The 13,592-nt window shown below is 43.2% G+C and overlaps 1 protein-coding gene across 1 annotated transcript in view; it reads left to right on the top strand.

Annotated features, from left to right (window-relative positions):
* Positions 1-739: 739 nt before the first annotated feature.
* Positions 740-13,592, top strand: part of SLC39A8 (solute carrier family 39 member 8) — a 72,655-nt gene continuing 59,802 nt past the window's right edge. Inside the window, exon 1 of the mRNA XM_036340858.1 lies at positions 740-1,216. Coding sequence (XP_036196751.1) covers positions 992-1,216 — 225 coding nt within the window. The 5' untranslated portion in view covers positions 740-991. The remainder of the gene's footprint in view (positions 1,217-13,592) is intronic.

Genomic DNA, 13,592 nt, shown 5'->3' with positions numbered 1-13,592 from the left:
ACTCTATTCCAGGAAGCCGGCTTCCAGGTAACAAAGAGACCGCGGAGAGCCGAAAGCAAGCCCGGGAACACCGGCACGGAGGTGTCACTAAGGTAACCTCACGCGGTGAGCGTGCGGAGCCGGCGGGGCTGAGGCTGGGAACCCGCAAAGCCAGAGGCCAGCCCAGTGGCCCGGCGCCCTCGCGCGGACGCGCGCGGGACTCCGGGCTGGGGGAGTGTGCCCCCACGTGCTGCAGAGGCGGGGACAGGGGCATCCGCCTCTTATCTGAAAGGGTGCCGGGCGGGACGGCAACCAACGGGCAGACAGGCGAGGCGAGGCGAGAGGTTAGCAGGTTAACCCAGTCCTTCCTACTGGCTTGCCAAGGCCAGCGACCTGGGAGAGGGAGGGTCCCGTGGAGGCGCTCAAACCCCAGGACGCCGAAAGGGACGGCACGGCCCATCCCTTTTGAGTCTGCTCCGAGGGCCTTGGGCCGAAGGACAGGAAGGGGAGGTGGGGTCCCGCCGCGATGCGGGTTCAGTCCTTCTTAAGAACTGTGGGTGGTGTGGGCTCGGTCTCCGGGAGGAGCCTGTGTCACCGCACTGTAAGCAAATCCCGGGCCGATTGCAAACCTGGCTCCGGGGCAGTTGGCCCCCTGCCCGGCCGAGCGTCCGAGGGCTCCAGCCACACAGTGTCCCCGGGGCCGGCCGGCGGGTGGCCGGTGGCCTTTATCTCTGCTCCCCCTTTGTCCTCTTTATCTCAGGCTCTCCAGGAGGACCGGGGCCGCTCTGCCTATCGCTCCCCACCCCCCCGCACCGCCACTTCAATGCCCCGCAGGTCGCCGGCTGCTCTTCTTCCGAAGGCGGCGGAGGACGACGGGCGCCCGGTGCCACCGCGGACTCGGATCGGCGCCGACGCCTGACTCGCACGCCCTTGGGCATCTTTGCCGGCGCGCCCCGCGGGTCCCCGTGCGCCCCCGCCCGCTTCGGGTCGGCGAGGAGCAGTCCCGGCCAGGATGGCCCCCGGCCGGGCGGTGGCCGGGCTCCTGCTCCTGCTCCTGGCGGCAGCGGGGCTCGGAGGGGCGGCGGCGGGGCCCGGGCTCGCCTTCAGCGAGGATGTGCTGAGCGTGTTCGGCGCGAACGGGAGCCTGTCGGCGGCGCAGCTCGGGCGCCTGCTGCAGCGGCTGGGAGCCGGCCCGGCGGAGGGCGCCCCGCAGCCCGCGCCGCTGCACTTCAACCAGGTAGGCGCCGGCCCGCGCTCCGCGCTGCCCCTGCGCGGCCCTTGCACACACCGGCGCTATTCCTGCGGGACCCTGCGGGAGGACGAGTTTCGGGACCTGTTTCAAGTGCGGAGCGGCGGCTGGTGGTACTTGATTTCCACCAGACCAGCTCCTTCGCCGGGGTTCACGGGCTGGCGGGAGGGAGGGAGCCAGACATTGCAGCCGATGAGCTGAGTATTCCGGCGCTTGTGAATATAGGATTTTATAGAAAAGTTTATAAAGTAGTTTAAGGCGGGAAGTACCTTAAGAGATGCTTTTTATTTTTTATTTAAGCATAGAAAACGGCGTACTTAAATCCTCCCAGCAAAGATAGGGGCTCACATGCTGCCCTCGCCAACTGTTGCGTGGCAGGTAACCACTGCCAAGGAGATATAATGCAGTTCCGCCTTTTCCGTGTAGGTTTACAGGAGGCCTTTAGTTTACCTGAGGAGACTCATGGTACAGAGAGCAATGAAGATTATAGCTGTTAATAAATTTCAACACGCTGATAGTATAGATGGTTATTTACAGAATGCATGTTCTATGATAATTTCTTAAAATTGTGAAGGAAGCACAGTGTGGTTTCTGCATCCTCCCCATTTTTTTTTTTTTTAAAGTGTTAACTCAGTGCCTTGATTTTTTTTTTCTCCTTCTGCTCTCGTTCCTGGGAGAATGGACGAGGAATAGTAGTATGCAGTCTTTTCCATATTATTTGTCACTTCTAGCCCATGTTTGTGCTACAAACTGTTTGTGGTCCAAGATGTATGGGGAATGCTGCACACTATACTCCACTCTTGGAAATTTAACATTTTCTAATGTACCTGACCTTAGATCACAGTTGGAGAAACTTTAATCAGGTGAACTCCTTGCTAAGAACATTATGGAGAGGAAGACATCCTTTGTGTAGGAAATATCTTGCCGCAATTAAAACAGACACTGCTCAAGAAGAACTTTGTGATGCCATGTGTATCAGAGGGTGACCTCCCTCTGAACTAGAAGGGTTTTGTGGTTCACTTATGCATGTTTTCGAATAAACTGTAGTTCTGGCTCTGGCATGGCTTAATTAAACATTTGATTTAATGTCTAAGACATATGTTAGCAAAACTGAAATTCCCACATATTATATTAATATTTGGAAAAGAAAACAAAGCAAACAACTTCCAAAGTGTTTTCTGCCTAGTTGCAGTCTCTTCAAGTAGGGGAAACAACTGAGCTGACTAAAGGATTTCTAGGTAGCAGTAGGAGTGGTCACGTGCTTGGGCAGAAGCTTGGGGCCTTGCAGCTGCCTATCTGTAGCCCACACATTGTTTTGACTTAAATTATCTCCTTGTCTCGCAGTGTGTGGAGGTGTTGACGAATCATAAAGAGACAAAAGACCTCTGAGCCACCTCTTGGCAAAGACTGGAAAATAGGTCTAAATTATTTTTAAAAGTTGGTTAAGTTCATTAGTAGTATGATTCCCAGGTTGCGAGTTAGTAGGATACCTCAATAGATAAACCTCAATAGATAAATCGTATGCATGCTGACACCTTGTTTCTCATTCTCACAATCGCACCTTTGCCATCATTATGGCCTCTTTGGGCAACAATAAGGAACAGGAAGAAGCCCGTAATCTGGAAACAAAGGGAAGCCAAAGAAAATGTATCACTTACTCAGGCCTGACAAATAAAAATTCGAGGTTCTAAAAGGTCCTGATGAAAACAACAATCACCAAACAAGATGCCCACAAATGAAAGATTCCAGAAGAATCTATTAGTTTGTTCACATTCTTATTTGTTCCAGCAGGAAACCATCCAATTTGGAGCAAAATTTAGACTCATTAATTTAGACTGCATACCTGAAAGAACGCAACTCCAGTCTCCTCACCTGTGACAAAGTAGAATAAATAATGTATGGGCCTATTGTGAGAAACTTGATTTTCTGACTTTGAAAAAAGGTTGAAAAAAAAAATAGAATTTATTTCTGTGGGTCAGGGATTTATTGACTCTTCTATGGAACCTGTTCACAAATGACATTGTTCCTTTGGATGAGGGCTGTGGTATTTCTTAGGTGAGCTTAACTCAGGTTATAGACTCTTGTACTCTGGAGATTTGTTAGACAATTTGGAAGGTTTTCTAATATTTTTTTTTCAGTATTCCTAAGTACTATTAAATTGACTTGTTGCTTTGGGAGATCAAAGTGATTTAAGTTCAAACTGGTGACAATAGAACTGTTGAGTTTATTGTTTTGCTTCATGGCCACTGAGGGTCCAAAGATCAGGTAGAAGAGGCGGCCCAAACAGTGAGAGCAGGTGGCTCTTTTAGTTCAGTGGGAGGTGATGGGGTATAAATCATCTAAGTCAGGGATTTCCTAGAATACACAGAGAAGCCCCAACTGAATGCATTCTTTGGGTGATGAATTTAGGGGGTTAAAATGGCCTCAGGACTTGTTTATGCAGATGTTCCTTTCTCACTCTCCAACTGCTCTTTTCTCTTCATCTCCTCTTCCAAACGCCTCACCTCCAAGTTCTTGTAGACACTGGTTAAAAAGACTGATAAAAACGAAGATCCTCATCCTCCAAGTTATCACACTAAACTGATTTTAATAAATCAGTCTCCCAGGGAGGGTTATTGGGGTGCTGGAGAAGTGGGCCTGGGTGTGGTAGGTTGGCCTGTGAGGCAAACTGTTTCACACCATCACTCAACCACATCCTTTGCTTCTCTCTCTTAACTTTCTTTTTTCTTTTGAAACATAATTTGCAGCATATCTCCTGCACCTTTTCCCCCCTTTTGACATTCCTGCCACCTGCTTGCTTGAACATTGTGAAAACTTTCAATTCACATTCCATCCTCCTGAGGCAATACTTGGAGTACGCCTATCTTCTTTCATCTTGAGCCTGGCATTCCAGGCCCTTCACCTCAAGGTTGACCCTGAAAAGTCTACCTGCCTCTCCAGACCTAGACCTCACTAAAAAACTATTTACTCTTCTATGAATTCACCAACCATTTCCTAGCTTATTATCTTCCTTACACTCTTTCTGTTTCCAACTGGAATATCCTTTTTTTCCCCTTGAATTGCCCTATCAAAATCCTATATGTTTAATCTCCCAGTTATCCTTTGCCACTCCTCCTCCACAAAACCTTTCCAGGGTATAATAGCCAGCACTGATATGCTGTTTTCGCTCTCTTTTTGAATAACTGAAATGTTTTTTACTATGGTAATGACACTTAACTAGTCATGTGTTCAACAAGTATTTTGAATGACTACTATACTCTAATTAGAGTGGTCATTTTAAAGTACAAATCTGATCATATCACTCATCTTAGTAAAACAATTAAATTCCTTCAAGATAAACTTCAAACACTTCAATGTGGCTTAAGCCCTTGTATGATCTAGTCCCTGTATATTTCTCAAGCCTTATCCTTTGCCACGACTGCAGTCTTAGTGGACTGCCTGTAGTTCCTGGTTTCTCATATACATCTGCTTCTGCTTTAGGTATTGGTTTATACATTACTTTTTCTGAGAAGCCTTTCTTGGTCTACTCAAGGGTTTAGTTGCAATTATATTATAATATGTAAATAATTTAGTATGTATTATAATTTTCTGTTTATTTGGCTACACCCTTCCAACTTCCTTACCACCCCACAGTTTTAAACAAATCAAACGGAATGACCTAACTTTTCTGTCTGGAGCAGTGGTTCTCAACCTTCCTAATGCCGCGACCCTTTAATACAGTTCCTCATGTTGTGGTGACCCCCAATTTCATTGTTATAAATTGAACATAATTAAAACATAGTGATTAATCACAAAAACAATATGTAATTATATATGTGTTTTCTGATGGTCTTAGGCAACCCCTGTGAAAGGGTTGTTCGACCCCCAAAGGGGTCACAACCCACAGGTTGAGAACCGCTGAGGTTAGTGTAGTACCTGGTACATAACATGTATTCATGATGTATTTTTTGAATGAATAAGTGAAGATTGCTTAATATGAGTAAGATTATTTGGACCCTCACATGAGTTTAATGTTCACTGGGGGAGCTATGGTACCTGCACACATAACTATAATGCATGCTAGGATGATATGTCTAATTAAAGAATTACAAAAGAAAGTGGAATGGGATCAGACTTGTGTTTTCAGAAAAGTCATTTGCATGAGCAAGTAGGAAGGGCTGGAGTGGGTCAGGATGGGAGCTAAGGAGGAAACTGCAGTGGTTTGCATGAGATGTAATGATTGTTTGAACCTGGAGACAGGCAGTAGGACGCACAAAGGCTCTGCCTTTTTCTGGAAGAGCCCCAAGATAAATACTTTCTCCTTCAGTCTTTTGCCTGCAGTGGTCATTTAACTATTATTAGCTCTTTTTCTTCATTCGCTTCTGGCTTGAGGACTTCAAGGGGGAGAGGCAGCGAGGTAACTCTTGGTTCCTTTCTTTTTTTCTTTTTAAAAAATGATTTATTTATCAATAATTTAAAAGCTATTTTTGTATCTGTTAACATAATATTGCAACTAACATGGTCTGGAAGCGAGAGTTTTAAATGTCATACAAATCATAGTGGCCTTAACCTATTTGTGGCCACTTTTTAAAGGCCTGCTGTACACTTTTGGAGAAGTTCATCATTAAGGCTACAGGCTGTCAAACCATACTTCGAGTGCTCTTCTTTATCGCTGTTGCCTTTTTTGTCCATCATTAAGCCATCTGTGATTAGCTCATGGTGGCTTTTACCTTGCAATGTGGCTGAGGAAGGGCTTGTGCTAGGTATGGGAGAAATGCAAGATCGGATATGTAGAGGGAACAGAGAGGAAGGGCGTTTAGCTCTGCTGAGAGGGGCGGGTAAGGGAAGGTTTTCTTTGTGAAGTGATGCACTCCAGGCAGAGGGAACAGCCTGGAACAGCATGAGCCAAGATCCAAAGGCTCTAAGTAGCAGGTAGCTTCAGAGAAGCTCCCTTTGTTCGGTGTTGCTGAACGTAAAGATGGTAAAAATGGTCTTAAGGGCTTTTTAAAAGTGGGGCGTGGCTGTTGAGTTGTTAAGGAAACAAGCAAACTAACCTGAGTTAGGAGGCTCCTGTCCACAAGAACACCTGCTCTCATACATGGGTTTAGTAATCTTGGGCTCAGATCCTTGCCTTCCCTTCTGGCCTGTAGAGTTTCTGGTGAGAAATTAGGAGTCAGCCTTATGGGAACTCCTTTGTAGGTAACAGCTTTCTTTTCTCTTGCTGCCTTTAAGATTCTCTCTTTGTCTTTAATTTTTTGGCATTTTAATTATGATGTGTCTGGGCGTGGGCCTGTTTGGGTTCTTCTTGCCTGGGGTTCTCCGTACCTTCTGAACTTGTGTGACTTTTTTCTTTACCAGGTTAGGGACGTTTTCTGCCGTTATTTCCTCAAACTCATTCTCTATTCCTTTCTCCCTTTCTGCCTCTTCTGGCACACCTGCTATTCTAATATTGTTACATTTCACATCATCCCACAGATCCCTTAAACTGTGCTCCTGTTTTTTCAAATTTCTTTTTTCCTTTTGGTTCTTTGATTGAGTGATATTTTCAACTCTGTCTTCTGATTCACTGATTTGATCCTCAGCTTCCCCAGTCTGCCTTCTGAGCTCTATCCCCCGAGTCCCCAGTCCTGGCTTCTGCTCTCACAGCTCTAGTCCACTTCACCCTCTCTCTGCCAGAGCATAAGGTGGGTGGCTCCACAGGGAATATTGTGTGTTGGCCCTTTAAGCCTGAACTTTCAGCTGCCACTCCCTGGCTGACAGCACCCCACTGCTTTTCACAGCTAGTTGTTATGTGGGTACCCTCCTCAGTTTGGTGCTCTCTGCTGGGGAGCCCAGCTTCGGGATTAGATCCCAGAGTTCTCAGTGGCACCCCTTTCCCCCCACAGCTGAGAGATCTCTCTGAGACTTCAGTTGCTGTCTGTGGGCACCCGGCCAGCCCTTTCTCACCTCTGCTCCTCCTACCAGTCTCTATACGGTCTCCACTTTTGATCCTCGGGTATCAGAGTTCTCTCCTGTGAGTTTTCTGGTGATTATTCAGGAAGCCTTTCCGTATTTTAGTTGTAATTTCATTTTGTTCCTGGGAGCATGTCCGTGCAGCATCCACTTACTCTGCTGCCATTTTTAAAAAAATATATTTTATTGAAATTTTACAGAGAGGAAGGGAGAGGGATAGAGTTAGAAACATCGCTGAGAGAGAAACATTGATCAGCTGCCTCCTGCACACCCCACATTGGGGATGTGCCCGCAACCAAGGTACATGCCCTTGACCAGAATCGAACCTGGGACCTTTCAGTCTGCAGGCTGACGCTCTATCCACTGAGCCAAAACGGTTAGGGCTCTGCTGCCATTTTTAATCCCCCACTCTTGGTTTATTTCAATGGATGGCCAGGCTAAATACATCTACCTTTGCTACATGACACTTGCTACATAATGGTACGTAGCAAACAGAAGATGTGTGTGTGTGTGTGTGTGTGTGTGTGTTGGGGGGTCATTACATGTACATTGTATGCATAGCTAGTTGTCATATACTGTGGATTTTCCTGGGGTGGGGTAATGGTGGGTTAGATGAAGGGGGTTCTGGGAAGCACTGACCATGGACAAAGCAGGTGAGAAACTGGAAGGGTGGGGCAGAACGGGGGTGCATGAGGGCAAGGTTACACTTGGGTCTCTGGTCATTTTTTCTTCAAGACCATGGACCTATTCTGATCTGTTATATCCTCTCATTTAAACTGACTGTGTACAGCACAGTCATTGTTTTCAAGAGGTTTTGGGAAAATGAGGGGTATTCATAAATCATTTGACGATGATGCTGTCTGCTGGCGGGGCAAAGGTGTAATGGCCAATTGTAAGGAGACAGAATCTTTGGACCAAAAAAAAAGAAATGAAGCAGGCATACTTGACAGAATATAACAATTTATTAGACAGCAGTTTACTTAGGGGAAGATTGGGTTGGAATGGAAAAGACGACCCAACAGTCTGCACAGATTATTCCTCACCTACAGACCTCTGCTGTAGTACTGTAGTTTTTATAGTGTAACTCAGGTTCTAATGCTTGACAAGGGAAAGGGACAAAGAATGCTGTAGCTCCAGGGGCCATACCTCCTGGGGGTCTTATGATAGATGGTTTCATATAATCGATACTATTATCGACTTGATACTTATCTCAGTTGTCATGCCAGTCCAGCTATACTAACAAAAATATTTATAGTTACATTTTAAGGAAACACAGAACATCAACTAGAAGGCTTTGATGTACTTGCTAAGGATGGTGAGGTTGGTCAAAGGTCACTGCATGGAATTTAAAAATGAAATAAAGCCCTGGACCCAGAGATGGAGTTGGTTTTGTCTCAATCTACATCTATATAGATGTCGGGAGCTCAGTTTGCCTCCAGGTCAGGTATGCTTGGAATCTATGGGAAAATGGCCTTCATTCTTTCCATACCTAACTCCCAAGCTTGCACCTTTGCTCAATACCTAGGAGTCACATGGACTCTTCCTACATAACATAGCGAGGGATTATCAGTCTTTTTCTATGTGACATAACTTTTTTACCCAGTTTATTTGTATTATCATATTTCATACTTACTGTATAACAATCCTATGATAAATGTACCATTATCATCTTCATTTTATACATGAGAAAAATGAGGTATAGAGAGGTTCAGTAACTGGACCAATGTTACACAATAAGTGGTAGAACCTCAGGCAATCCTAAACATGTGCTGTAGTGGGTTTTTTGAATTATAGGCTAGAAAAGTACACTCTCTGTAGCTGGGACAAATGTTACCTCAGATTTTGAACTATGGGTAGAAGTTACTAATCATCAACCGCTTATCTAACTCTACTTAGTCACATTGAGAGAACAGTGCTGACTACAGAAACTCCCCTAACGATGATGGGTCCTTGTGCTCAGAGAGTTTATAACTTAATTAAGAAGTAAGATAGAAACTTGAAAAAGGTATACCAGGCAAAACTGCAGTAAGTAAGTGATCACTGAACCACATATAAGACATCTCACAAGGCTGTATGTGATTAATGGTTCAATGTTGCAGCAGGTATTACTAGTTTAGAAGGGCAAAGGATCCTTTTGGGAGATGTCTCATGGAAGAGTTACAAATCAGTCAGTTATCCTTTTGGAGAATTCTGCTTATCTGGTGTGATTTGTAATATATTCATTTATTGAATATTTGCCTGTACCAAATGTATTTCTACCTTTACTCACAAGATAGATTTTTCTGTGAGTTACATGAACTTTTTAATAGAATGACGTTTTCTTTTATTCTTTCTCATATGAGGAATTTTTTTTTTCGGAGAAAATATATTGGCAGCAATAGTTTTCCTAATTTTGAGTTCCTAAAGTTTTCCTAGACAAAGCCATATTAACTATATTTCTTCTATGAATAGACTTCAGATATGAGAGAAACACTTATGTCTAGTGTTAAAACATTCAGTCCTGCCTACCGGTGTGGTTTAGCAGTTGAGTCTCGACCCAGGCACCAGGTGGTCACCAGTTTGATTCCCAGTCAGGACACATGCAGGGGTTGTGGGCTCGATCCCCAATGGGGGCTTGCAGGAGGCAGCTGATAGATGATGTTCCTCTCTCATCGATGTTTCTATCTCCCTCCCTTCCTCTTTCTCTAAAAATCAATAAAACCATATTTTTAAAATAAAAAGCAAAGAAAAAAACTATTCAGTCCTGTTCTCAATCTTATTGTAGAAGGATTCTGCCAATGAACTCACTCTCTCTTCTGCAGCGTAGAGTGTAAAGCCTCCTCTATCATGCTGAGAAGCAACTGCTTCGCTGACGGGGTAACACTGGAGAAAGTGGCCTGTGCCTGGGTGACAGGGAATGAGTGGTAGCAATGAGGGATGAGTAGGTGAGCAGAGTACTCTAACGGAGTTACTAACTAGCTGTTCGCAGGTCATTGCTGCTAGTCTGAGCTCTCTCACACGATTACTGTAAAGGGAGAGGTAATTTCTTCTCCTTAATTGGGTTAGGTCTTTGTGTCTCTCTAGGGATGTTCAAAGTAGAGTAGCTGGGTGGGAGACTTGCAGTTTTTTTGCTTTCCATGGTTTACCCCTACTCCTGTTTCCTGATGACACCCATTGGGAGATGGTGAGGGGCTGGGCCTTCATTCCCCTGTCCTAAACCCATTACTCTTTTTTAAAGGTATTTTTTCTTTAAATTTAATGTACATTTAAATACCCTGTTATCAATTTCTTATCAATATCAGTAGGAGTTGGGGGAGAAAAATAGGAATATAGATAGGAACAGAAAATAGAGCTTGAAGTTGAGAAGGACTGACATTCCTCAGGGAAAGGAAAAGAAAAGCAGCCCCTAATTAAGGCAGCTTGATGTTGTTGGGAGTAAGAGTTTGTGAGTTACTTGTATACAAAGTGGCATTGCCTCAAGGGACTGTCTATATTTCTTACTAAGTGCAAACAGTTAATATTAAGACCATTTACAATGCAACTTACTAAAAAAAAAAAGAATGTTACTAAACTCTAGACAACCTCAGAATCTATGTTGTTTTCAGAGTTTCCCATTTTAAACTCCAGATAATGGTAGATTCTTATTTGTAATTAAAACTAATTAATTTATTCTCAGACTATTCCCAGTTGTCTGTTTCTGGAGCCAAATGGGGTCATTGAGTCTTGACATTTATTTCATCAAGAGATGAAACTATCATTGAATTATTTTTGTGATGATGGGTTTTAGGAGCATAGAAAATCTTCAGAATGGAGCCTTGTGAAATTGGTTTCTGTCTCCTTCCAAAGATCCTCTGTTGTCTTTCTTGGTCTGAAGTTTAAGGAGAACAAAAACAAAACTCTGTGAATCCAGATCAATGGTGTTAACCTAAAAAGTAGCATTATGTCTTCCAAGCCCAAATATTTAATATCTTGACTTCTTCATAACTGAAGGAATAAAAGAAAACAGCAAAAACACACATACAGTGAGCCCTAAGGGTTTAGTTCTATGAATCTAATTAAAAAATAACCCACTTATCATCAATTTATTTGGTGAGCTTCTTAGATCTCTAACTAGAGAATACAACATAATGGTTAGCAATTTGGCTTCTGGAATCAAACAGATCTGGGTAGAAATTCCAAACCTGTCACTTATAGCTGGGGAATCACAGGCACGTGACAACCCCTTGATCCTTAATTTTTACATCTGTGAATTGAAAAAATGAACCTTACTCATAGGATGGCTGCTTAAATTAAAAGTGAGAACAATAATAACATGTACTGAGTATTCACTATATTTTAGGCACTTATAAATTTAGTGCATTACATATAGTAACTCAGAGAAATAAGATACATTTTTTTTCATTAACCACGTTAATTCAAGTGATAAATAATAAATAAAAAAAGACAATATATGTAAAATGCTTAGCTTCATGCCTGGCTCACGTTATATGCTCAATGCATTTTTATTATCATTATAATACTGTGTTCCTTGATATAGCTATAGTACCCTTAACAAAATTGCCTAAGACTTGAGCACTTTAGGGTCACTCAACGTGTAGAGGAAAGCACTGCTATAAAAAGACAGCTGAGGTTAATGAAATAAAATGTTCAGTGAGAAATACATCAGTTCAGTGACTTTGTTTTCAGTGTTAGTTTCCATGATGATTCTCAACTTGAGAAAGGCTTTTATGATTTGCCTCTACTTCCCTTTCATCAAATAAAATAATGAATATTTGAAAATGTAAACCTCAGATGTAGAAGCCAATGAAATAATTTGAGTATTTCAACATGTGTTGAAATTATGAACATTCCCTCTCTTCCAACAGGACTTCCGAAGCCGTGTTTAGGAATTGGCTCCAAAATTTATATCACTACTGAAAATGAATGACTGAGAGACCATATTATAGTTCTAGAAATTGGTATCATTGTGGTTTTGAATTTAGATTTACATCAGGACCTCTGCATGGGTTTTGCAAGCTGAAAGAATCCAGTGCACTCCATGTTCAGCCGCCCTTGTGAGCTGGTAAAGCAGAGAAGAGAACAGGAGCCACTTCGGTCTCCCTGGGAGAAGTGAGATGCGTCTCTTCAGGGAAAGAGAAAATTAGCCCGTGTGTCAGATGAAAGGGGGAAGTAAAGTCAATAGGCCGATTCTGAGTTGGGTAACAGGTCCTGCTATATATGTATATTGAACACATGTGCTAGAAAACACACAGACCTATTTGTGAATGGGTGCCTGTAACTGATACCAGGTAACTGAGTTTGTATATCAAATCATGTTGCATTGCAGTTTTCTTTAGGAATAGGCATCTCAGAATCTAGGTCCATTGTACACCTATACATATTCATGAGAAAAGCTAGACACTGACTCTATTTCTAATCTTGGGATGAATGGCATTTAAGTAAGTGTCTGGGTAGGGCCTTTAGGCTAGCAGAGGAAGCAGGTTCTGCCCTAACAGGTATGAATTCCGATTCCATTTCCTCACCTTCCAGTCACTCTTGAACATATTATGGCGTGGCTCTGTCCCTTGAAATTATTCACAGGACTTCACCCTAAACCTTCTTATTGCTAAATTTTTATAGCGTTGAACACTCCTACTTGAAACACACCCTTTTCTTGCCTGTAACTTGTCTACCTCATTTTTTTTTTTTTTTACCTTTGCTCATCATTCAAATACTGGTGTGTTTTAGGGTTCTATCTCAAACCCTCTTGTACACTCTCTCTGTACAACCCTGGTCACCCCTGTGCCTACAGTTATCACCTCTCTGTAGATGTTTTCTAAATAGGTTGGCTTGGTTCAGATTTCTCTCATGAGGTTCACTTTGCACATCCTATTGACTATTGACGTCTAAGTTTCTATTTTCCCCAACTCAATGGGTCTAAACCTGCCCCAAATGGAACTCATCAACTCCATGCTTTTTCCATCAAAACCTGGTACTCTTGTCTGAGACTTTGTTAAAGGTTCAGGAAGAAATAAAAAGGAATATGCCTATCCTCTCTAGATGTTCATGATCTTACCATTTTTATGAGCAGATGATAATGCATGAAAGCATAGAATAAGTGCTAAACAAATAAATATGTTGGTGTAGGAGTCTGGAGAGGGAGGGGGAGCATAGCAATAGGAAGGAGAGGAGATGTGGGCCCATGTAGGACAGATAGCAGCTGGAAACTTTGAGAGGAGGCATATTAGAACTCTAGGTGGGGGACATGGGCCATGCAAAGTCACAATGACTGTAAAATACAAGACATTGGAACTGTTTGGTTAAGATAGAGTTCAGGTATGCTTTGGAGGACAGTACTAGTAAAGGGAGTGGAAGACTGAAGACAGATAGTTAAGGTTCTTCAGTGTTAGGACCTTATACTCTTGGTAGAAAGAAAGCTGTGTGTGTGTGTGTGTGTGTGTGTGTGTGTGTGTGT

The sequence above is a fragment of the Myotis myotis genome, unplaced genomic scaffold (assembly GCF_014108235.1).
Source record: "Myotis myotis isolate mMyoMyo1 unplaced genomic scaffold, mMyoMyo1.p scaffold_m19_p_1, whole genome shotgun sequence".
In the NCBI taxonomy this organism is placed as follows: Eukaryota; Metazoa; Chordata; class Mammalia; order Chiroptera; family Vespertilionidae; genus Myotis; species Myotis myotis.
Note: the sequence above shows the minus strand (reverse complement) of the source record. Positions and strands in the feature narration are given on the sequence as shown.